This window comes from Heloderma suspectum, chromosome 4 (genome assembly GCF_057233095.1).
Source record: "Heloderma suspectum isolate Gila_16-S chromosome 4, 16-S_ref, whole genome shotgun sequence".
Classification (NCBI taxonomy): Eukaryota; Metazoa; Chordata; class Lepidosauria; order Squamata; family Helodermatidae; genus Heloderma; species Heloderma suspectum.
In genome coordinates, this window is record NC_139461.1 from 160,987,245 (window position 1) to 161,013,809 (window position 26,565).

A 26,565-nucleotide genomic window follows, 5' to 3' on the forward strand; every position below is an offset into this window, starting at 1 on the left:
TTTTTTGGTTTCTGGGAACCGCATTCCCCGCCTCTCCCCTGCCCCCTCATAGCCAGCACGGTTCTCTCTGCGAAAGCTATGTCTCCGCACTCAGAAACAGAGCTCGGAGACGGGGCCAAGGGAGCAGTCCCGGGGGAGGGCAGGAGACCATGGAAGCTGTGTTACAGAGCTTCCTATGCACCTCCCCTTCCTCTGAAACTCCCCAGCTAGACAGGCAAAATCACCTGTCTAGCCAAAAATGCAGGGCAGCCAGAGCACAGAGAAAAGGATTGCCTCTGTGCTCCGACCAGCCTGCATTGGATAGTCATCAGCCTCTGAGTTTGGAGGCTGACAACTATTTCCATAGGGCTGCACCCTTATTGTGACATAAGCTTTTGTGGTCTAGAGCCCACTTCATCAGATGCTTGATGTGTTAACTGCAGTTGGCACCTGCGTGTCTGTGCTCATATGTACACATAATAATAAAAACATGCATAAAGGGGGATACAGAGGGAGAAATTTTAAACAGTGGAGCCAAATGACCATGAAATGTGTGAGGTACAGTCTGAATTTCTTATTTTATTTTTCAAAATAAATTACAAAACTACATTTATATTGATTTAGAATCCCTCCCCAATCACTCCCCCAGCTTAGACAGTTTCAGGATTCTTCTTTTCCCCTCCTTTATTTTCTGTATCTATTCCAAGGTAATATTCCAAGGTAATTCATCCATTCCTTTATTACCTTCTTCTTTTCATGGGTCCCACAAATTTCTATAAGCTTCTACCAAGGTTATTCTATTCGAATCTTTTTTCATAAAATCTATGTATTTTTGCCAGCCTTTCTTGAAGGTGTCTCTTTTCTTTATTCCTCTGTGCATTCTTAACTTCTGTGTCAACTTTTCATTTATTGCTATGTCCCAGATTTTCTTTTTCCACAAAGGTATTGTCAGCATCCGGGCTGTCTTCCAATTACTTGCAATTAATTTCCTCTCTGCTGTCAACAAGAACCCAATGAATGTTTTTTCTCTAATCTCTCTATTTTCTTTTACAAACATATTCAGTCAAGCTAATTCTGGTGTTTTTACAAATCTCTTGATCAGTAATTCTTCCTGTTTCTTGAAATATCTTGTCCCAGAATTTTCTAACCCTCTTATATTCCCACCACATATGTATTTGAATCTGTTAATTCCACATCCTCTCCAACACAAAGGCGATAGATTCTTATTCATTTTTGCTAACTTCACTGGTATCAAATACCACTTCGGAACGAACTTTACTCCACCTTCTTTTATTTGGGTGGATATTGCTTGAAAGTGAAATCTATCTCAAAACTTGTTTCCAATCTTCTTCCTCTATCTTCTCTTCAATATCTGTTTCCCATATCTACTTTATTGTTACATTCCCCCTTATCTCCTGCTTTATCAGAATTTTATACATTTGGGTTATTATACCCTTATCTCCTAATTGATAATTATCGACAAGTTTTTCCCATTCTGTTAAATCTCTTGCACTTTGCCTTATTATCTTTCTAATTCTTATAAATTTACTGATTTGCATCCATAATAACCATGACATTCCCATACACTGTACATGATTATTCCATACTTCTTGTGTTACAGGGTTTTGCTGTTCATAAAAATTTCTCATTTGGGTCAATCTTATTTCTTTCAACTTATTTTTCCCCACTGCTTTCCCTTTTATATCAAACTCTGGGTGCACCCAAATCAGTATTAATGAAGATAATTAATGACATTAGTTTCTCTTTCCTAAAGTTCCATGCTTTTAATAATCCTTTTATTCTTCCATTGTTTCTCATTTGTCATTTTATATCCTTTTTAATATAAAACATTCTGTAATTCCTCTTCATTTTACCCTATCAATTCCCTTTCAATTTCTATCCAATTTACCCTCATCCATTCCTTTATTATTGTTAACATGTCTTAGTTGGTACACATCATAATATGTTTTTAAATGTGGTATACCTCATCCTCCTTCTTGCATAGATCTGTATCTGAAAGCCTTTTCTGTTCATGGCATTTTAGTCTTAAAAAATAATTTTTTTCTATGATGTTTTGCCATGTTTTAAACCTTTTAAATGGAATTTCTTGTGGAAGCACATTAAAAAGATAAGTAAATTTTGGTAATAACATCACTTTTATAGTCATAATCCGATCAAAAAGTGTTAAATTTATCTTTTCCCATCTAGCTATGTCATGCTTTATTTCCTTCCATAACTTCCCATAATTTAGTTTCAGCACATTCATCCCTCTTTTAGTGTCTTGAACTCCTAAATATCTAAATGCTTTTGTCACTAAGGGGATACTTGTTTTTTTAAAAAATTTCTGTTTGTTCTTGTGGTCCTATATTCAGACACATCAAATCAGATTTCTTTGTATTTACCTTTAGTCCTGCCACATGTTGGAATTCTGTTAATTCCCTTATCAGTTCCTTTATTCCCTTTTCTGAATTTCCTAGCATAAAGAAAATGTCATCTGCATCTAGGTTCAATTTAAATTCTTTCTTGCCTACAAGTATCCCTTTGATCTCCTTTTTTCTTCTAATTCTGTCAGCCAGAAACCCAATTACCATAGTAAACAAGAGTGGTGAAAGGGGACTCTCCTGCCTTGTTCCAGAATTAAGCTTTATTTCTTCTGTTTCTAATTTGTCGTACCTTATTTTTGCTGTTGTTTGTACATATTTCACCTCTATTATATGTTTAAACTTATTCCCCAAATTATACCTATTTAGCAGACTTAATATAAATTTTGGATTAACCGTATTGAATGCCTTGTAGAGATCAAGTGTCATTATTACAACTGGGATTTTTCTTATCTTACAAATATTAATCATACTAAAAACTTTCCTAATTGGATCTGCTATAAACCTATTTTTAAAAGCCATATTGATCCAAATCTATACAATCATTAATAACTTCTTTCAGGCGTTTTGCCCATATTTTAGTAAATATTTTATAATCCACATTCAGTAGAGACATTGGTCTATAGGAGTCCAAATGACATTTATCTTTGTTTAATTTAGGTATCAACGTTATTATAGTTTGTGTCCATGTTTTCTGGAGTGGGCCCCCCTCTTGTATTTCCCAATATAATTTATTCGGTTGTGGTACTAACACATCCACAAATGCTCTATAAAATTTGCCCATAAACCCATCTCAGCCTGGTGATTTATAATTTTTAAATTCTTTTATAGCTTCTTTAATCTTATCTTCTCCTGTCTCAGCTTCTAAAAACTGTTTCTTTTCTTCTTGTAGTGAGGGTATTTTTGTTTTCTCTTGGTATTCCCAAATCTGCTTTATTTATATCTGTTTCCCTTCATAAAGGACTTTAAAATAACTTTGTAATATTTCTCCCATTTCATTTTGATCATATGTTATAATTCCTTTTTTTTTGTATTCAAAGCTAAAATTCTATTCTTAGTTCTCTTTTTCTGGAGTCTGTTCACCAACAATTTTGAACTTTTCCCCATAAACTTATAATACCTTTTCTTAACATATATCTATTGTTATTTTATTTATTTCTAATGCCTCTCTTTCTTTCCTCAATTTTTCCATTTCTTTTCTAATTCTAATCTGACCAGTATACTTGTACTCCATTAATCTATTAATTTCTTTATCCAGTGTCTCCTCCTTCTCCTTCCTCTTTACTAAGCTTAACTCTTTTATACCTATCGCTCTTACTGTTGCCTTGCCCACTTCCCATCTTTGTTTCTCTTGTTTCTCCTGTTTAATTTTCTTCAAAATATCTTTCTATGTTCCTTTTTATCTTAGCTTTAATATCTTAGTTAATAATATCGGATTCAATCTCCATATATAATCCCTTTTAATTTCTTGGTCCATCTCTACATACGCTTTGATTGGGGCATGGTCTGTTACTTTTATTTGTCCAATTTCCATTTTTTTAAATCTTCATAAAAAAGTTTGTCATTAAAATTGTATCTAACCTGCTAAAACTTTTATATACTTCTGAAAAATATGTATGACTGTAATCGTTAGGATTTATTTCGATCCAAGCATTGCAAATACCATTTTTTTTCCAAATGTCCATATATCGGGATACTCTTCTGTCCTGCTTTACAGTAGTTCTTTGTTTTATATCACTCGTTGGCAGATTCCAATTTAAATCCCCTGCAATAATTTTTTTCTGATTTTGAGAATCTGTTAACTTTAGCTCAGCGGTAGAAAATTTAATTGGTTCATGTTAGGGCTATATACTGATGCTAATGTTATGAACTCATTATTATAATACCTTACAAATATATATCTCCCCTTTTTATCTTTCATAATTCTTTTAAGTTGAAAATGTATCTCCTTATTAATTAATATCCCTACTGCCCTTGCTCTTCTAGATCCTAGAGCTAAGAATTTATGTCCCCATTGTCTGCTACTCAAAATCCCACTGTTTATCTTTGGTTTATGAAGTTTATGAAGTTTTGGTTTATGAAGTTCTTGCAAAAATAATATCTCAGGCTTCATCTCGGATATCAGTTTATACATTCGAGTTTGTATTACCCAACCCCCTTCTCCTCTTATATTCAGAGACGTACACTATACCATATTTTAAATCTTCTTTTTCTTTTTTTTCTATGTTGTCTTTCCCTTTTCTTTCCCTTTTTTGTTTTCCCCCTTTCCCTTCTCCTGCTTCTACTTTTCTCCTTCTACTTTTGCCTTTTCTCCTAAAAGCTACCTGTTATTTCCCTTTTATTTTTTCCTTTATTTCCAATCCCTCCTAATTTCCCCTCCCCATCGCCTCTTCCTGAAAGGTTCTTTGCCCCTGCTTCCAAGAGCCAGTATCACCTTCTGTTCCTTTTAATTTCTCCCTCCTTCTTCTTATCTCTAAAGCTTATCGCAATAGTGTCACAGTGCTCTCTTATATAAACACAAATAATATTTAGACAAATTTTACAACTTTAGAGAGAGAGGTTGTAACACAAACAAAAAAGCAAAACTTGAACAATATGAAAGAATAACTTAACTTCCTTATCCTCCCTGGGGTGGTCAGCCAACTTATTTCTTCCTAAGATGGCTCCTTGCCTTAGATTCCCTTGCCCTCCATTTGTTTTTCTTTTCCTTTTTTTGCTGATAATTTTTTCATCGTCTTCTGTTTATAACTCAATCCATATTTATTCCTTTCATTATTTCCTCCTTCATGGATACTCCCTTAACTCCCTTGTAGAAGCATTTGCTATCCTTTTCTCCTTCTTATTTCCTTTTATACTTGTCGTGGGCCACCATATCTCCTCCCCCATGCCATCTGAAACATCTGTCTGGTCATCTGCAGTCCTTTCTTCCCCTTTTTCTTCTTCTGGGATTTTTATCTTTAACTCTCGAAACAGTCCCTTGATCCCAGATTCGGTTGTTACCAGATATGTTTTCCCTTTATGTATTATTGTCAGTTTGAAAGGGAAGCCCCAGAAATACTCAATACCTTCCTCTCAAAGTTTTATTGTAAATGCACCTAAGTTTTTCCTTTTCTGTAGAACTCTGGGGCTTAAATCTTGTAAAAACATCGCAGGCATGTGTATACTTCATTTCTCTCATTAGCTGTATTTCTTTCTTTAACTTTTCCTTTAGAGAATAGTTTGCAAAACAGACTATAATGTCCCATGGAATGCTTGTTCCTAACTTTCTGGGTCCTAGTGCCTGATGATCTCTTTCAAGATCGTCCATCTGTATTTTACATACAGGAAGTAGTTCTGTAAACCATTTTACTATAAAGTCTTTAATAGATTCTTGTTCCGCAGTCTACACAATTCCCCAAATATGTACATTTTTCCTACTATTTCTTTTGGACAAATCTTCATATTTTAAGCTGTTCTCTTCAATTAGCTGTCGGGGGGAGCAATCCTGTGGCCACTACTCAGCGGATAGATGGCCATAGGATATGTGGGTTTCCACGAACCGACCTTGGAGCCCATGCTCCAAGGTAGGTTCCCAGAGAACTGGCCTTACCTCCCTTCCGCCCTCAGAGGCAGTGTGGAACCACTCCGTGCTCAGAAAAGGGGCTCAGAGTGGCCAAAACAGGGCATTCCGGGGCGGGGAAGGCAGAAATGCAGGTACGACACATGCACATGCATTGGACACATGCATTGGAGGCGGTCACTTCCAAGTTTGGCGGTGGCCGCCTATCCCCATAGGATCGCGCCCTAAAAGATTAATTTGTACCTCATGTGCATCGAGCCTGTCTGCATTCTCTGAAACTGGGATGGTGGAACAGAATACCCTCCTGCCACCCCCCGAAATCCCCCTGGGACAGACCCTACCTGGTGGCAGTTGGTCCGGGTCGTCGTCTTCATTCCGCAGCCATCCATTGCCAGGCTGTGGCACAAAATGGTGTCCAGCATAGGGGACGCCATTTGCGTCCGTGCCCTTGGCCGTGATTGGCTACATAAATATTTATGTAGCCAATCACGGCCAAGGGCAGGGACGCAAATGGCGTCCCCTACGCCGGACACCATTTGCGGCCGCAGCCCGGCAGCGGGGGGAAGTCTGGCTGCGGGCAGCCCCGTCTGGCGGCTCTGCGGACTTGCCATGAAGCGGAGCTGGCTGAGCAGGATTCTGGGGGGAGGGACGGATCGCCTCCCCCCCACACACATGGACGCCTGGACCGGAATGGGTTGAGTATTCCGTACACCCCTAGAAACTGCAGCATCTATTTTTTTCATCCTCTCTTGTAATTGCTCCAATTTGTCTTCCAGAATTTCCTTCCAGGCAGTCAATAAATCTTATCTGAGTGTTGTTAATTCCTCAGTCAGTTCTTTTGATGCAGCCATCCCTTCGGTCCCAGCTTCCTCTTGCAGTTCTTTTCCAAACATTGGTCGGAGCCATTTACAACTATCCAGAATTTTGTTTCCAAGAGTTATTTTCTTTTTAGGTAACTTTTCTCAGCTTAGAATATTTCCCAAGGGCAGGAAGCGCCAAAATCATGCCGCCATTGCCTTCGGTGTCCAAACTCTGCCCCCTACAGTCTGGAATTCTATGTAAACATAACAGAACAATTCTATACTTCGGTTATGGCTGAGGGAGCGAGAGTGTCAGCCGAATATCCACTATATCCTATACTCACCCAGCCCAGAATAGGAGAGAAAAAATATTGAAAAGCATAGAATGAAGCAACAGCCACGTCCCCAGCATTTAATGCCCACCCATCATGGGCCAGTGCGGCGATGACGTGGTGATGCTCCCATGTCAGCCAGAAATGGGAGGAGCCAATCCACGCATGGCCCCCTTTACATCCTCCATCCCATCCCACTCCACACATAGCTCCCATGTAATGCCCCTGCTGGACTCCTCGTCCTCCAAGGAGCTGGAGCTCTCAGAGTTGAATGATGCCATTCGATGAAGCCTGGGCCCTCAGGGGAGAGGACCACAGGTCTATCCCCACAGAAAGAGGGGAGAAATGGGCTGAGCAACACCCCTCTCCCCGAGAACATTGGTGCCTTCAGAGGCAAATCAGCAGGGCTCCAGTAAGAAGTGTGCAACTGCAAGGAAATCCTCAGGAGACTGACTCCTCAGGAGGAGGGCTCTGACCAGAGAGCTGTGATGTACTGCAGCTGAACCTTGGGTGGGGCTCAGCAGGCTCTGGTGTTGAAAGCCTTCAGTGTCTGCCTAGCCAGTGCTGGAAACAACACAGCTCCCATGTTTTCCACTTTGCCTCCTGGACCTTGCTCTGTGATTGATGCTCTATGCTACTGACCCTTGACTCCTTCTTGACTATGTTTCTGGTCTGTGTACCCTATCTGACTGCCTAACTGTGCTTTGATCTTTGCCTGGTATCTCAGCTGCTCCTGCCTTAGCTTGCCCCATGTATCTGACTGCTTGCCTGTGATTTGACCTTTGTCTGTTTCATTACCCTGCTTCTTGGTCAGTCCCTTCATTCAGAGTCTGCTGCAGCCATTGCAGAACAGTTTGTTTCTAGCCCTTAAATTTTTGGCATATAATGCATGCTACGCTGTAGGAAAAACAGATCCTCAGGGACCAGGTGGATAAGCTCAGTGCTACAGTAGCTGCCCTGCAGGTTCAGCGGAATCAACTTGCATCTCAATAGCTGCATCCACCTATGCCTATAAAGCACAAATGTCCAATTGCACCCGCTGAGAAGTTTGATGGGCTCTTGACAAATTTCCAGTTTTGTTAGCCCAGTGCAATTTGTATATGCAACTCCATGTTGAAGAATTTCCTGCTGCAGCCAACGGAGGGCGCTGCACCACAATGCTGCCTCAGTTCCCTCCACTGCGGCACAGCAGGAAGGCACCAGCAATGAGAGCCTTGGGCATACCTGCACGCAGGGGTTCCAATCTCCTTTTGGCACTCTAACATTTGCGCCACAACACAAAGGGAATTAAAGACAGACTGCATAATGCAGCATGAAAAGAGTTCACCTGGGAGAAGGCCTGCATAGAAATCACACAGCTCTCTGTGGGACAAGGGTTCAAGACCCACTGAGAGAGAGGATGAGCCCTTTTCTAGGCAGGGAAATGTGGGAACTATAACAGGCAACGTGGGAAGCCACAATTGTGCTTTTAGAAACACCACTTCATTGTAGCTTAGTGGTAGGGCACCTGCGTTGCATGCAGAAAGTCCCAGATTCAATCCCTGGGATCTCTAGGTCTGGAAAAACTCCTGCCTGAAACCCTGGAACGCCACTGCCGGCCAGTGCCAACAGTAGTGGGCAAGATGGACCAGTGGTGTGATTTGGGGGTGCGTGATCTTCATGACAACGGAATGAGAAGCACATTGGAGTATTATCCAGATTTTTGTGGAATTGGCTTTGGCGCGTCAGGGACACACAAAGGAAGAAAAGCTGAGTGTACCATACCTTAAAAATCCGCTTTTCATGGGTCACACGGTGCCTGAAAGCAATATACTTCCGCATTGGGTGTGGGGAGTAGAACTGAATGTCATCAACTAGGGAGGGGCTGCTCAACCAATGAGAGAGGCTTGCTTCCTGTTCCTGTCCAGGCTCCCCCCTCTACAACTTTATTATGAAAGGAGAGTAACTCACAATTCTGAAGCCTAGAAACAGCGCTACAAAGGCCAGATACTCACCCCCCATGAGAGCACTCCACCAGTGCCAATAAGCCCCATTCCAGCAAACAGTCAGTGAGTTCTAGCTCTAACTCCTCTTTCTTCTTCTCTGGCCACTTCTGCCTGCTCACAAAGACAGGCTGCTCTGCTCCTGTGATCCTGAGACTGCGGTAGATCGCTAGTAAAGCCCTTATGTGCATTTGTTTAATGCCAAAGGAATAAGGAGAATACGGGAAAATGGGGGGAAATGCTCACTTTTCCATGAAGAAGCCAAATCCCCAATTATCCAGTGCAGTATCTGAAGGCTTCCTATTAGAGCACTCCACCAGCTCAGTTTCGCCCCATTCCAGCAAACTGTTGCGGAGTTAATAGCTTCCAACCCTGCTTTCTCCTTCTCTGGCCACTTCTCCCTGCTTGCAATGACAGATTTCTCTGCTCCCACAATATAGCCCTCATGCACATTTGTCTAATGCTTCCCAACCCATTTTTACTGCAAATGGCACAGAGAAGCGAAGTAAAGCAACAACAGAGAAGCGACTTTACACAACATCAGAGAAGCTAAGCAATGCAAACATCATAAGTTCATAATCATGGAGGTTAGTTACTCCCACTGGCAAAAAGGAAGTGCCGCATGATTTTGAAGGCTCAAAAGAGCGCTCTAGCCCTTTGATGTGTTGGAAAGGCGGGCTAGTTACTCTAGTTACCGAGGTTACCGAAGTCATGGTGTGGTGAAAGACACACCCCTAGGAACACCGTAGTCATACCGAATTTAAAGCAGAGAGATGGGCACACAGCAACTGAAAGGCAGGGGAGCTGAATTAAAGAAAAAACAACAGAATAAAAGTAATCTGCAAAAATGCAGCTTCCCCACAGATAAACTCCAGGGTGGCTGCAGACTGACCACGACATCATGTGCCATAAAAGACCTCCAAACAGTCCCAGTCCACAGCAAATCACCTGTGAAGACAGGCCCCTGGTGTTAGGCAGCTTCCAAAGTTCCATTAGCTCATTGCATAGGGCATAGACTTAAGAAGCAAAGGATGTGAGTTGAAGCCCCGACAGAGGTTCACCCATTTACATTTTGCATGCCTGGTCAACAGCAATTGGCAAAAAATGGGAGCTCATAGGACCCAACTTAACACTATAAACTCCCTATCCACTCAGCCACATCAGCAGACAGAAAACAGAAACATCCTTGGGCATTTGTCATCTTCCATCCTGAAGATCCCCTGATATTGACTTAAACCACACACGTTGCAAAAGGAGGCCTAGCTTGATGGAACAGTTCAGGTTTCACATGCAGGAGGTCCTAGGTTCAAATCCAGGACCTGACCTCTTACTGGGAAAGGCTGGGAGGGGCTCCCACACTCAGGCACTTGGCAACCTCATCCTGCTATTTTGCCTGACAGGATGCAGGCCTCATCCCAGCAGGCCTCATTATCCCATCTTTCCCCTTTTCTTGTCTTTGCTGCCCATGGCAGCCTCACCATACCTGGAATGCCTCCCCCCCTTATAGTCCACACAGCCTAAGTGAGCAGAGAATGGCCAGGAATTCCTAGCCACCACTACCCACAGTGAAGTCTCATGTCAGAGCTAAAGTCAACTAAGGTCTTGAATAGGTCCCTATCTACCAACCCATAGCAACAAAGAAACAATACTTGTGACAGATCCTTATTGAACAGCATCTGGAGCCCTATCTAGGCATTTGGGTGAGTGCACATGGGCTTACAGTGGGAAGGGGAAAGGATGCTAATGCAAGCCTCACCCCGAACAACTCCACGTGTGCTGGCCCCAGTTTGAACTGTCACACATTTAGTGCAAAAATCAGGACAGCATTCTAAATACGTTCAGCAGAATATGCTTCGAATCTCATTTCAAACCTTCACGCTGAACTTGCAAAGGTTGAGAGGAAAAGGGGAGAGGCGGTATGCATGGGCATGCTGGGGGTGGGACATGTGTATACAGTGCTGCAACCCTTGTGCATTTTGTGCCAGCATGTGTTTAGATGAATGTATGAGCAGGAAGGGTCATATTGGCTTGCCAGCCAGTCGGCCCAGCAGGACGCCTGTGCCTTTGACAGTTGCTTGACAGACAGCAGATAGTTGGGTCCCTCACAGCTCCATCTCTGTGATAGGAACACCTTCACCAGTTGAATAACTGTCTGTCATGGAGCTTGCTCATATGCAGGAGCCTGACTGGAACAAATATGTTGGCAACCACACAGGGGAACAGCTAGAACTATTCTGATCACTGCCAGTCATGTGGTAAGCCTCCCTTGTGGTCTGGCATGGGGGTAGGTCTTGTTTGCTTCACTGTTGGAGACTGCCTGTGAAGAGTAAAGGGAGGGTGAGCATGAGTAATGAACAGTGGGCAAGGAGCTGAGAAGACGAGGCCCCTGGACCTGAATACACAGTGGGTGGCTGTGAAGAAGTGTTTGGAAAATGTGAGTGGTGTCCTCAGAGTGCTGTTCCAGTGAACATGCCTCAGGACCCACCTCTTTTCATAGGGGACTGCAATGACTGAGGCAAAATATTTAACCCTTCCCTTATAGAGCGTTCCAGTGGAACTCCTGTGTTTGTAGTGACACCTTGTTCTGCTCCGTGCTTCCAGGCAGTAACCCTGAAAATCAAAGGTGCTCATGCATATTTAGCCAGTAGTTGCACTAGTTGGAGTTAAGTTTGTGGCATTCACCTATGGATAGCATGTATGCATTGGGGGCAGGGGGTATACTTACTCTTATGTCTCCTGTGTGAGGCACTGGTAGCAGCCGTTGGAGGGGAAGGATTGTTTCTCCAATACAATTTAAGCAAGACACAATTTTCATAGATAGCAATGGTGTGAAGAGAGAGACAAGAGAGATATTTAGGGCAGTTATACTTTGCAGTGTGGGGTGCTCTGTTCTTTTGGTCCATGAGCCAAAGGGTTGGTCATTATCACCAAGAGTGAATAAATGAGGTAGCCTTTTTTGATAGCCGATGACCCTAGTAAAATTATTAGCGACAATGGCCATCTGTAACAAGTAGCTTTCACTGAAAAATCTCCTTAATTGTGTAAGAGCTGATAATACATGTGTGGGGCTATAGGTGTGGCACCTTTTGCCCAGTTAGGGCCTAGAAGGGCTCAAATTGACTGGAAAAAATCCACAGTGTATCAAAATAATTTTTGGGAGCATCTCTGAAAAGATACAGATTTTGCTCGGTGTTCTGCAAGTGAGACATGGAGAGTCTTGTTTTTTAGATTTAACTTATGGATAAAATTGTTCATAGAGGACAGGGTGTGGTCTGTCTTTGGCAAATTATACACGAAATGTTTCTGCATTTAGCCTGCTATCTGACACTAATCAATGGTTGGTCATAACTCTATTAATGTAACATTCCTGGCATACAACAATACCACCCCACAGCACGCGTGCGTGCACACACACACTTGTCAGTACATTTCCTTCCAAATACATGGGTCTTTACATAGTTGTTTAAATGGAGTGGTTGGTACCATCTTGTGGGATTTAATTGGTTACTATTTTTAAAAATTGTCTATGACGCTAGTAAAAATATTAGCTGTGATACCTGCGGTTAATGAACAATTTTTACTGAAAAGCCCCTGCTTTATTGTATTTCTCACTTTGTTTTACACATCATACTCACATTTGAGCACAAGGTGACAAAAAAAGTTGATGACAACAATAATGGTGATTAACATTTCTGTACTGCCCAATAGCCAAAACTTTCTGGACAGTTTACAAAAGATTGACACCTTAAAAATACAATATAAAACATAATATAAAACTATTTGCATCTTGATGTTCAGTCGTGTCCGACTCTTCGTGACCCCATGGACCATAGCACGCCAGGCCTTCCTGTCCTGCGCTCTCTCCCGGAGTGTGCTCAAGTCCATATTCATTGCATTGGTGATGCTATCTAGCCATCTCATCCTCTGCCGTCCCCTTCTCCTTTTGCTTTCAATCTTTCCCAGCATCAGGGTCTTTTCCAGTGACTTTTCTCTTTGCATTAGGTCAGAATTAAGATTAGAGCTTCAGCTTCAGTATCTGTCCTTCCAATGAGCAATCAGGGTTGATTTCCTTTAGGATTGACTTATTTGACAACAATAGAAATCCAAGGACTGGTTAAAGTCTTATCATATACTGTCAAATGCCTGGGAGGAGAGGACAGTCTCAACCTAGCGCTGAAAGGATGCCAGTGTTGGTTCCAGGCGGACCTCACTGCCAAGAGTGTTCCACAATTGGTGGGCCACCACCAAAAAGGCCCACTCCCTTGTTGCCATGCTCCGAACCTCCCTCAGAGAGGGATGTGGAGGAGGGCCTCAGATGATGATTGTAGTGTACAGATAGGTTCATACCAGGACAGGCGCTCTGCAGGTATTTTGGTCCTGAGCTGTGTAAGGCTGTATAGGTCAAAATCAGCAAGTTGAATTGGGCTTGGAAATGTATAGGCAGCCAGTGCAAGTGGGCCAGAATTGGTGCTATGTGTGGTCCCTGCTATTAGTTTGGCTGCTGCATTTTGCACAGAGTGCACCTTCTGAACCGTCTTTGAGAGTAACCCCATATGGAGTACATTACAGTAAGCTAACTTGGAGGTTACCAGACCATAGACTACTGAGGCCAGATTAGCCCTGGCCACATAGTGGTGTAGCTGAGCCACTAACAGAAGCTGGTAGAAGGTATTCTGTGACACTGAGACCACCTGAACCTCCAGAGACAAAGATGACTCCAGGACACCCCCAAGCTACAAACCTGCTCCTTCAGGGGGAGTGCAACCTCATCCAGAACAGGTTGAACACACTCCATCCAGTCGGAAGAACCACTGACGAACAGCATCTCGGTCTTGTCTAGATTGAGCTTCAGTTTATTATCTTTCATCCAGTCCATTGTTGTAGCCAGGCACTGATCTAGCACATCCACAGCCTCACCTGATGAAGATGAAAAGGAGAAATAGAGCTACAGGTCATCAGCATACTGATGTCAGTGCACTCCAAAACTCCTGATGACCCCACTCATTGGTTTCATGTAAATGTTGAATAGCTTGGGGGACTGTACTGACCTCTGTGTAACGCCATTCTGGAGAATCCACAGGGCTGAGCAATATCCCCGAATCAGCCACCTTCCAAATGGGAGCAAAACCACTGCAATGCAGTACCTTCCACTCCCAACTCAGAAAATCGCCTCAGAAGAATACCATGGTTGATGGTAACAAAAGCCACCAAGAGATCAAGGAGAATCAACAGGGTAAAACTCCCCCTGTTCCTCTCCTGACACGAATCATCTTACAGGGTGACCAGAGCTGTTTCCATGGTAAAACCAGGCCTGAACCCCGACTGAAATGGATCCAGATAATCAGTTTCATCCAAGGACATCTGGAGCTAGTCAGCAACCACCCGCTCAACCACCTTGCCAGGATAGGAACATCTGCCACCAGCCTAAAGTTGTTGAGATCTTCCATGTCCAGTGGAACATGGAGTGTTTTGGAGTGGTCTCATGACCGCCTCTTTCAGGCAGCCCAGGACCACCCTCGCTCGCAAAGAGGCATTAATCACTCTCTGGCCCAGCTGGCTGCTCCCTCCCTGTCAGTTTTTATAAGCCAAGAGGGGCAAGGATCCAGTACAGAAGTGGTTTCAATGCATTTTAGGTGAAATAAAAGTGAGAGTGATGAAAATGAAAGAGAACTTGATTCCCTGACAATGCTTTGAATTATGTCAATAGATTAAAATGATACCTGTATTCAGAAATCCACAAAAACAGCAATGTCATTGTCATAATTATCTTCTTCAAGGACAGATTCAAAGTGGTCTTCACCAGCTTGGTTATCACAGTGTTTGTACATGGCATATTACTGGGCGCATCAAACCATTGGGTGGGCTTCCCCCCATCCAATCATTTTTGGGCAGGGGACTTTTTTCCTCACCTCTGTTAAAGCCAATGGAGCGATCTCACTCCATTAACTTTAATGCGGGGGGGGGGGGGAGTCTCCTACCAAAAAATGACTGGAGTGGTGTGTGTCAAGAAAAGTAAGACTGCAGAAAAGGTGCGGGGGGGGGGGAGTGAGAATCCAGAAAGGGGGTATTCCCCAAATTTTACCCCGATGGCAATTTGTGGTGGTGCCCAACACACCTTTTCACAATGTGCCTTTCTACACGAGGCTTTTATTGTGTGCTTGTGGTTGCTCACTCACAAAAGTTTGCAGGTCCTTTATATGACATGATTATTCTGCTCCAGGGCCTCTCCCATGCTTTGCAATCATTATTGCCATTTTTTCCCTAACCATGTATAGCCAATGGTGCCATGAAACCCTCCCTGAAATTGCGCAATTCCACTATACCACAGTGCCATCTAGTGGTGGCATAATGAAACATAAGAAAAGCAGAGAAAGGAACCCCTGGAAAATAGCAGGTGTAAAGGAGCCAATCTTAATCCCGCAAAGAATCCGGAAGCAAAAGCTTCAGTAAAGGTGCGGGATAAAAGCCTCATGTAGAGATTGTTGTTCAGTTGTGTCCGACTCTTCGTGACCCCATGGACCATAGCACGCCAGGCCTTCCTGTCCTGCACTCTCTCCCGGAGCGTGCTCAAGTCCATATTCATTGCGTTGGTGATGCTATCTAGCCATCTCATCCTCTGCCGTCCCCTTCTCCTTTTGCCTTCAGTCTTTCCCAGCATCAGGGTCTTTTCCAGAGAGTTTTCTCTTCACATTAGTTGGCCAAAATATTTGAGCTTCAGCTTCAGTATCTGTCCTTCCAATGAGCACTCAGGGTTGATTTCCTTTAGGATGGACTGATTTGACCTCCTTGCAGTCCAGGGGACTCGTAAGAGTCTTCTCCAGCACCACAGTTCGAAAGCATCAATTCTTCTGCGCTCAGGCTTCCCTATAGTCCAGCTCTCACAGCCATACGTTACTACTGGGAAAACCATAGCTTTGATTAGATGGACCTTTGTCGGCAAGGTGATGTCTCTGCTTCTTCCTATGCTGTCTAGGTTTGCCATAGCTTTCCTCCCAAGGAGCAAGCGTCCTTTAATTTCATGGCTACAGTCACCATCTGCGGTGATCTTGGAGCCCAAGAAAATAAAATGTGTCACTGCTTCCATTTCTTCCCCTTCCATATACCAGGAAGTGATGGGGCCAGATGCCATGATCTTCGTTTTTTTAATGTTGAGTCTCAGACCATCTTTTGCACTCTCCTCTTTCACCCTCAACAAGAGGCTCTTGAGATCCTCTTTGCTTTCTGCCATTAGGGTGGTATCATCTGCGTATCTGAGGTTGTTGATAATTCTCCCGGCAATCTTAATTCCGACCTGTGATTCATCCAACCCGGCGTTTCTCATGATGTCCTCTGCATATAAGTTAAATAAGCAGGGCGACAATATGCAGCCTTGTCGTGCTCCTTTCCCAATTTTGAACCACTCGGTTGTTCCATGTCTGGTTCTTACTGTTGCTTCGTGACCCTCGTACAGGTTTCTCAGGAGACAGGTAATGTGGTCTGGTACCCCCATCTCTTTCAGAATTTGCCAGAGTTTGTTGTGATCCACACAATCAAAGGCTTTAGTGTAGTCAATGAAGCAGAAATAGACGTTTTTCTGGAATTCTCTTGCTTACTCCATGATCCAGCGAAAGTTGGCGATTTGATCTCTAGTTCCTCTGCCTCTTCGAAACCCAGCTTGTACTTCTGGTAGTTCTCGGTTTGCATACTGCTGAAGCCTAGCTTGTAGGATTTTGAGCATCACCTTGCTGGCATGTGAAATGTACGGTAGTTTGAACACTCTTTGGCGTTGCCCTTTTTTGGAATTGGAATGTAAACTGACCTTTTCCAGTCTTGTGGCCATTGTTGAGTGTTCCAAATTTGTTGGCATATTGAATGCAGCACTTTAACAGCATCATCTTTTAGGATTTTAAATAGCTCAGCTGGAATACTGTCATCTCCACTAGCTTTGTTGTTAATAATGCTTCCTAAGGCCCACTTGACTTCACTCTCTAGGATGTCCAGCTCAAGTTCCGTGACCGCACTATCATGGCTATCAGGGACATTCAGATCTTTCCTGTATAGTTCTTCGGTGTATTCTTTCCACCTCTTCTTAATCTCATCTGCTTCTGTTAGGTCCCTGCCTTCTTTGTCCTTTATCATGCCCGTCTTTGCACAGAACGTTCCCTTAATATCTCCGATTTTCTTGAAGAGATCTCTAGTCTTTCCCATTCTGTTGTTTTCTTCGATTTCTTTGCATTGTTTGTTTAAGAAGGACTTCTTGTCTCTCCTTGCTGTTCTCTGGAACTCTGCATTCAGTTGGATATATCTTCCCCTTTCTCCCTTGCTTTTTGCTTCCCTTCTTTCCTCAGCTACTTGTGAAGCCTCCTCAGACAGCCACTTGGCTTTCTTGCATTTCTTCTTCTTTGGGATGGATTTCGTTGCTGCCTCCTGAACAATGTTACGGACCTCCGTCCATGGTTCCTCAGGCACTCTGTCTATCAGGTCTAATCCCTTAAATCTATTTGTCACCTCCACTGTATATTCATAAGGGATATGATTGAGGTCATACCCGAATAGTTTAGTGGTTTTCCCTACGTTCTTCAATTTAAGCCAAAATTTTGCAAGAAGCGGCTCATGATCTGAGCCACAGTCAGCTCCAGGTCTCGTTTTTACTGACTGTATAGAGCTTCTCCATCTTTGGTTGCAAAGGACATAATCAATCTGATTTCAGTATTGACCATCTGGTGATGTCCATGTGTAGAGTCTCATCTTGTGCTGTTGGAAAAGAGCGTTTGCTATGATCAGCGTGTCCTCTTGGCAAAACTCTATTAGCCTTTGTCCTGCTTCATTTTGTACACCAAGGCCATGCTTGCCTGTTATCCCGGTGATTTCTTGACATCCTACTTTAGCATTCCAATCCCCTATGATGAAGAGGACATCTTTTTTTGGTGTTAGTTCTAGAAGGAGTTGTAGGTCTTCATAGAACCGATCAACCTCAGCTTCTTCGGCCTCCGTGGTTGGGGCATAGACTTAAATTACTGTGACGTTGAATGGTTTGCCTTGGATTCGTACTGAGATCATTCTGTCATTTTGAAGATTGTACCCCAGTACTGCTTTTCCCACCCTTTTGTTGACTATGAGTGCTACTCCATTTCTTCTAAGGGATTCTTGTCCGTAGTAGTAGATATGATGGTCACCTGAATTAAATTCGCCCATGCCTGTCCATTTTAGTTCACTGATTCCCAAGATGTCTATGTTCAATCTTGCCATCTCATATTTGACCACCTCCAGCTTACCTTGATTCATTGATCTTACATTCCAGGTTGCTAAACAATATTGTTCTTTACAGCATCGGATTTTCTTTTCACCACCAGACACATCCACAGCTGAGTGTCCTTTCAGCTTTAGCCCAGCCGCTTCACTCTTTCTGGCGCTACTTGGAAATACCCTCTGCTCTTCCCCAGTAGTATATTGGACACCTTCCGACCTGAGGAGCTCATCTTCCGGCGTCATCTCTTTTAGCCTTGTGATACTTTCCATGGGGTTTTCTTGGCAAGAATACTGGAGTGTGTTGCCATTTCCTTCTCCAGTGGACCACATTTTGTCAGAACTCTCTGCCATGACCTGTCGGTCTTGGGTGGCCCTGCATGGCATAGCTTATGGCTTCACTGAGTTACGCAAGCCCCTTCGCCACAACAAGGCAGTGATCCATGAAGGGATCATGTAGGGATGAAGGGATCATCCCTTCAATGAAGGGATCCACTGAAGGGATCATGTAGAGATGCCCATTGTCAAAGATGCCCATGGGAACAAAAAGGTTGCCTAACCCTGCCTTAGACCATGGCCTTCAACAGGAAGTGGTGATGAAAACATTCCCTGTTCCCCAGCATCCTTTACCTTCCCACTGAGAAGGGGATGGATGAGAGGGAAGCAGCAAGGCTGGGGGCTGGAAGGGGTAGAAATAACACATCTAGCTAGAGGGTGGAAAACTGCAAGGCTGGGGCAGGAAAGGAAAGGAAAGGAGTGAGGGAAGGGGCAGGGCAGGTAGAAGAAGAGTGAGTGAGCAGGGGGATGCGATCCTCTTGATGTCCCTGCTGTGCTGCTGAAGTCCACGAGAGAGGGGAGCCTGGCATCCATTAGGAATGTGGTGGCAGGCCTGGAGCTTACTCAAGTTGCCTTATGCGGGAATTCCCCCCCTTCCAGAGCCCAGAACAAATGGCTTGATAGTAGTGGTTAGGCAACGTGGGGAGAAAAACTCTCTTCCTGAGGTACTAGTCAGAAACCTGAACCACATGCTTACGCAAATTAGCAGGAAAAATAATCCTCAAAAGAGCTTTTACAGAGACAAGAGGAGAACAGAGGATATATAAAACAGGAAAAAACACCATACCCTTAAAAAAAAAAAAACATGCCCTTTAAATCAGCAGCGGGCAACTTTGGGAGGCCTGGAAACCATTTTTGCCTCCCTGGACACCCCCCACTGCAGTGCCAAAAACAGGGGAAAGGGGGTAAAAAAAAAAAATGGCTGCCATGGAGCACCTTAAAGGTCCAAATTAACTTGTTTGCAAGCTAATTTTCACCCTTTGCGCACTCAGTAGCAGCTTTTGCATTTTGTTTGAGAGAGAGATACACACACACACACTTGGGGGGGTACCCCTGAATGGTCTCCTTCATGGATCACTGCCTTGTTGTGGCGAAGGGGCTTACGTAACTCAGTGAAGCCATAAGCTATGCCGTGCAGGGCCACCCAAGACGGACAGGTCATGGTGGAGAGTCCTAACAAAATGTGGTCCACTGGAGAAGGAAATGGCAACCCACTCCAGCATTCTTGCCAAGAAAACCCCATGGAACATATTACAAGGCAATATGGGCACTCAGCAGTGGCCACAAGACTGGAAAAGGTCAGTTTACATTCCAATTCCAAAGAAGGGCAATGCCAAAGAGTGTTCAAACTACCGTACAATTGCACTCATTTCACAAGCCAGCAAGGTGATGCTCAAAATCCTACAAGCTAGGCTTCAGCAGTATGCGAACCGAGAACTACCGGAAGTACAAGCTGGGTTTCGAAGAGGCAGAGGAACTAGAGATCAAATCGCCAACATTCGCTGGATCATGGAGAAAGCAAGAGAATTCCAGAAAAATGTCTATTTCTTCTTCATTGACTACGCTAAAGCCTTTGATTGTGTGGCTCACAACAAACTGTAGCAAAGTCTTAATGAGATGGGAGTACCAGACCACCTTACCTGACTCCTGAGAAACCTGTACAAGGGACAAGAAGCAACAGTAAGAACCGGACATGGAACAACCGATTGGTTCAAAATTGGGAAAGCAGTACGACAAGGCTGTATATTGTCGCCCTGCTTATTTAATTTATATGTAGAGTAAAAGGTAAAGGTGTCCCCAACCAGTCGTGTCCGACTCTAGGGTGTGGTGCTCATCTTCATTTCTAAGCTGAAGAGCCAGCGCTGTCCGAAGACGCTTCCGTGGTCGTGTGGCTGGCATGACTGAACACCAAGGTGCACGGAACGCTGTTACCTTTCCCACTGAAGCGGTACCTATTTATCTACTTGCAATTTCTTGCTTTTGAACTGCTAGGTTGGCAGAAGCTGGGACTGAAGACGGGAACTCACTCCGTCACGCAGCACTCGGGTCTCGAACTGCTGTCCTGCCGACCTTCCAGTCTGCAGTTCACTGTCTTAACCACTAAGCCACGGCGGCCCCTATATGCAGAGTACATCATGAGAAACGCTGGGTTGGATGAATCACAGGTCGGAATTAAGATTGCCAGGAGAATTATCAACAACCTCAGATACGCAGACGATACCACCTTAATGGCAGAAAGCGATAGGGATGGTGGAGAATTCTGCCACGGATTTCATTGAGGCCAAATGCACTGGCATTCGGCCCCCCGAAATCCGTGGTGGAATGGCCTGCCCCCCCGCCCCTCCCTGCAGATTCCCCCTGGGATGAGGCTTACCTGGGGCAGATGTTCCAGATGGCGGCGGCTCTGGTGGGCGGCTGGTCTTTCGACTGGCTGCCGCAGCTGCCATTTGCATCCTGGTCTTTGCCGTGATAGGCTACATAAGTATTTACCTAGCCTATCACAGCAAGCAAAAAAAAAAAACAGCGTACGCAAATGGCGGCAGCTACGGCGGCCGCCATTTGCGTTCCCTATTTTTCGCCGTTTTAGTCTATGTAAATATTTACGTAGGCTAAAATGGCGAAAAAGAAAGGAACGCAAATAGCGCCCACTACACTATTTGCGTTCCCCTTTCTTTTCGCCGTAATAGCCTACGTAAATATTTACGTAAGCTAAAACGGCAAAAAATAGGGAACGCAAATGGTGGCCACCATAGCTGCCGCCATTTGCGTACGCTGTTTTATTTTTATTTTTTTGCCTAGCCGTGATAGGCTATGTAAATACTTACGTAGTCTATCATGGCAGCTGCTACGGTGGCCGCCATTTGCATCCGCAGCAGGCCATCCGCGGCCGGAACTCCGGCTGCAGACGGGCCTGGCCAGCTGCGGAGCGGAGCTGCTGCGGAGCGGAGCCGGCCATGCAGGATTCCGGGGGGGAGGACTGGATCGCCTCCCCCCCCCATCGAGGATTCAGTTCCACGAAAAGGTAAGTGACTTTCGTACATCCCTAGAAAGCGAAGAGGATCAAAAGAGCCTCTTGTTGAGGGTGAAAGTGGAGAGTGCAAAAGCTGGTTTGAAACTCAACATTAAAAAAACTAAGATCATGGCATCTGGCCCCATCACTCCCTAGCATATAGAAGGGGAAGAAATGGAAGCAGTGACACATTTTATTTTCTTGGACTCCAGGATCACTGCAGACGGTGACTGTAGCCATGAAATTAAAAGACGCTTGCTCCTTGGGAGGAAAGCTATGGCAAACCTAGACAGTATAGTAAGAAGCAGAGATTCTTGCCGACAAAGATTCGTATAATCAAAGCTATGGTTTTCCCAGTAGCAATGTATGGCTGTGAGAGCTGGCTGAGCACCGAAGAATTGATGCCTTCGAACTGTGGTGCTGGAGAAGACTCTTACGAGTCCCCTGGACTGCAAGGAGGTCAAATCAGTCAATCCTAAAGATAATCAACCCTGACTGCTTGTTGGAAAGACAGATACTGAAGCTGAAGCTCAAATATTTTGGCCACCTATTGCGCAGAGAAAACTCTCTGGAAAAGACCCTGATGCTGGGAAAGACTGAAGGCAAAAGGAGAAGGGGATGGCAGAGGATGAGATGGCTAGATAGCGTCACCGATGCAATGAATATGAATTTGAGCACACTTCAGGAGAGAGCGGAGGACAGGAAGGCCTGGCGTGCTATGGTCCATGGGGTCACGAAGAGTCAGACATGACTTAACGACTGAACAGCAACAACCCCTGAATGGTAGGGTGGGGACTACTGGGAGGCTGTATGTTGCCCACCCCTGCTTTAGACAATCTAACCTGCACAGACTCCAAAGTTATTCCCACACTACAGTCACCAGGGAATACCGCCTCCATCCCCACAGACAATCAGGAATGGAACCAGGGTCCAGAACAATAACACATCCAGCTACCCCAATGGACCTCCAGCCTCAAAGGAGCCGGAACTCCACCTCATTTTTATCAAGGCTAGCCAAAGAAGGAGGCAAAGACAAAGGAGTCCCCCTGCCCCCACTGCTGCCATAACTTGCTGATCAAGTGGGATCAGTACACCTCAGGCATAGACCTGCTCCTGATTAGGCTGGAATGGAAAAGGGGCCGGTATTAATTAAGGAAAAATACTTGGCCCAGTTCTGACAAGCCAACTATGTCAAAAGAGACTGGATAGAAGAAACCACATATGGGAAGACCAGGGCCAAATCAAGGCCATGTTGGGCCCCTCCTCTGCCCCCAATACTAAACTTGCACACAATGTTTGTGCATATACACAGTCAACAATGTATAATAATACTGTGAAAACATTTTTCACTACATATTTTAGTGGAAATAATCTTTCATGCTTTCCTGGAAGCAAAGCACTAATATCTCTTCAATGGTAGAGAACTCAGATACAAACACCAGCGTCCCCTTTTATGGCATACAGCACATAGACACAGAAAACAAGCACACATCGAAGCACACACTCTTTCTCACACACACACTCATGAAAGTGACTGCCTTGTTCAGACACAACAGCCAAACAAGATGTACGTACACAGCCAAGGCTGGCCCAGGACACTGTGCTGCCTGAGGAGGACCAGCAAATGCCTCTCATTTTCCACTGGATGATCTGGGCCAGTCAATACCTCTCAACCTAACCTACCTCACAAGATTGTTGTGAAGGTAAAAGTTGGGATATCTTTAGTTCCTGGAGGAAAGGCAAAACATAAATATAATAAAGTCAATTATTCTGTGCTAGAAAACATAATTTCTCTTATACCATGTTAATAGTAAGCCTTCCTAGCGTGTAAACTGGCCATCTGTGCATCGCATTACTGTGTGCGCTCATTTACCTGCACGAGCAGTAGAGACAAGTTACATCAAAGTTATCCGGGGGAGGGAACCTGTTACTAACTCTTATAATTCATTTTAAACATTCAAAATTTGAAAAACATCCTCTTGCTTCTCATACGACCCACCCATGTGCCTCCATCTTCTGCATGATCATCAACTCAAATAAGCTTTATTAACAGCAAAAACAACAAAGAGTCCTGTGGCACCTTAAATATTAACAAATTTATTCTGGCATAAGCATTTGTGGACTGCAGCCCCCTTCATCAGGTGCATGGAATATTATGGGGATTTTTAGGTTTATATACAGTATGCGGTGTATGATTAAAAACAGTGAGGTCAGAAGGAAATTAAATGCAGAAAGTATTTAATGAAGGGAAGTATCCTTTTTCATTAAATACTTCACAGCCCCCCACAATTATAAAACAAAAACACAACAACCCACTAGCAGACTAGATAACAACTCTGGACCACACTGCAGTGATGTCATACACTACTCTCCCAGCAATATGGGTATAACAACCATGGACTGCTTTGCAGTGCTGATGTAACCCATAGTCAACCACCTTGTCCCCACCCCACCCCCCACGCACAAAATAAGGATGTAGTGGCAGACTTTATTTATGTAGGCAGGTGTGTGTTTTTTATTTGTTACAAATACAGTAATTTTAAAAAGTTATTTCGTTGCATGAAATAAGATCTGAGCATGCACTGAGCATGAAATAAGAACATGCGCTCCTGTAATTCTTACCACCCATTGCTTGGGGCTGGATATACTACTGGATTTCCCCATTGTTTTCTATGGACAGTAACCACTATTTCAAGAGGGTAGATCAAAAAGGGGGGAGGGTCAAAATGAATCAGGAAGTCTCTTCTGGAGACAAGTCTTCACTCTACACTTCTCTCTATGACCAAATGTTGATCATAGCTTAGACCTCATTGGCTAAACACACTGAAAGGTAGTAGCAGGCTCATTTCACAGACTGGACCAAACGACTGGAATGTGCCTGGACATTTTGCCTCTTTTGGACTTTGAAAGCTGGGCTAGCTAGTGCTCCCACCCCCAGGTATTAGTTAGCCCTGTGGCTAATCCAGCTATGGGAAAGGCAGCCCCATGCCACAAATGTGTTTTTAAACATATTTTTAAAAATCAATTTCATTGGGGGTGTGGAACAGAGAGCCTTGCAGGCATGGTTGGAGGTCTCTGCAGGGGCTGTGACACCATTAGAGGCTGCACTGGGGAACTGAGGCTTTCATGAACCATGGATAACTCTGAAGTAGTAGTATATGGAGCTTGTGGACTTCCAGTGATTATCATTATAACAAGCAATAATGGTAAGAATTGTTATTTAGTCAAATAGTGGATCAGCACATGAGAGAACAATGTGGTAGTTCTAAAGCACTGAATTCTTACTTTTACTTCTAATCATCGATTCTTGTTATAGGCAACTCAGAAAGGTGACCTCTTTGCTGTTCTAAAACGACAGCTAGAAGAGAGAGAGAAGCAGCTTGCAGTGGAGCAGGAAAATGCAGCTGTTGCAAAAGCTAAACTTAGGGAACTCACAAAGGTAGGTTGAACTCCTCAGAAGCGGAGCTCGGAATATTCAGAACCAGCATTTTGCAACCTGTTACCCAAAGAAAAACTCCTCCTCTGTGTTGTTTGATATTTCCACTCCTTATAGCATGGGTTGCACACCGCAACAGGTTTTCTGCACATATGTGAGTTTGGCATCATGCCTTACTGCACACAGAGCTGTATGTCTGTTTGGGCTATTAATGGTAAAGGATCTTCAGTTACATGCTACATGTTTGTATTTATGATTATCATTAGTAACATAAGCATATGCGCCCCTTTATGTGAGGCAAGCACATGGCTGAAATTTCTTCTCCTTTGAAGAACTGTGGTCTGATCTGGTATTTTTAGATTGTGTTTAGGCTAGTCCGAGAGTTGTGACTATTATGGATAGCATATGGAGGGAGCAATCCTATGGCTGCTAGACAGCAGCTAGACAGCCATAGGATATCTGGTTTTCTAGGAACCAATCTTGGAGGCAGTGCGGAACAGCATACTCCATGCTCACAAGAGGAGTGTGGAGCGGCCGAAAAGGGGCGTTCTGGGGGGCATTCCGTGGTGGGGAGGGTGGAAATCACCCGGCTGAACATCAGGAAAAACTTCCTGAGTGTAAGAGCAATATGACAATGGAACCAGTTACCTGGGGAGGTGGTGGGCTCTCCCACACTGGAGGCCTTCAAGACGAGGCTGGACAGCCATTTGTCAGGGATGCTCTGACTTAGATTCCTGCATTGAGCAGGGGGTTGGACTCGATGGCCGTGCAGGCCCCTTCCAACCCTACTATTCTATGATTCTATGATTCTGTGAAATGCTTGTATGACACATCCAAAGTGTCATGCAGCAGCCTCCTGCTCCACTCAGCCCTCCTGCAGCTAGACAGCCGCAATCGGCTGTCTAGTCGAAAATACAGGGCAGGAAAAGCACAGAGGGAACAATCCCCTCTATGCTTTTCCTGCCCTGCATTGGATAGGTGGTCGCCTCTGAGTGTCAAGGGCTCCTTGGAGGCCTCTCTCAGTCTAATCCAGTAGCCAAGTCCAGACACAGACAAAGGGATTCCTTTCAAAGCTTTATTCTTCTTTTACAACTTAACAACTCTACAGGTAGCAACTAGATCTGAGCAGCAGAGTACCTATGCCCTAAGTTGAAACAGTTGGTCCCCGTTTGAAAGGGAATTACTGGCAGACCCCTGAACTTAAGGACTAGGGAGAGTCCCTCCCCTTTTCCCTTGGATCCTCGGGGCGCAGCTGTTGTTTGCGTGCCAGCCGGGCACTGCGCCTCCTTTCCGCGCCCTCCATCTGGCGCCGCTCTCTGCGTCGCTCATCCACCAACTCTGCTTTCTCTGCTCGGTCACTCCCTGGACTGCTTTCTAATCTAGGAATGCTGGTGGGAGGAATCTCCGTCAGCTGTGGGCCCTGGGAAAGAGGAGCGCGCTCCTCTCCCAGGAGCGACTGCTCTTCCTCAGAATCAGAACTACTCTGGGATTCTATGGGCTCAGTGTCCACCCTGACACCGAGTTC

The 26,565-nt window shown here is 44.4% G+C and overlaps 1 protein-coding gene across 5 annotated transcripts in view; it reads left to right on the forward strand.

Annotated features, from left to right (window-relative positions):
• RRBP1 (ribosome binding protein 1) overlaps positions 1 to 26,565 on the forward strand; it is a 214,478-nt gene that overhangs the window by 42,871 nt on the left and 145,042 nt on the right. For 3 of the 5 annotated variants that reach the window (XM_084854812.1, XM_084854811.1, XM_084854810.1), the window contains exon 4: positions 24,921 to 25,043. The exons of the other annotated variants lie outside the window; for them this stretch is intronic. In XM_084854812.1, the coding sequence (XP_084710938.1) occupies positions 24,921 to 25,043 (123 nt within the window). The remainder of the gene's footprint in view (positions 1 to 24,920; positions 25,044 to 26,565) is intronic. 5 annotated transcript variants of the gene reach the window in all.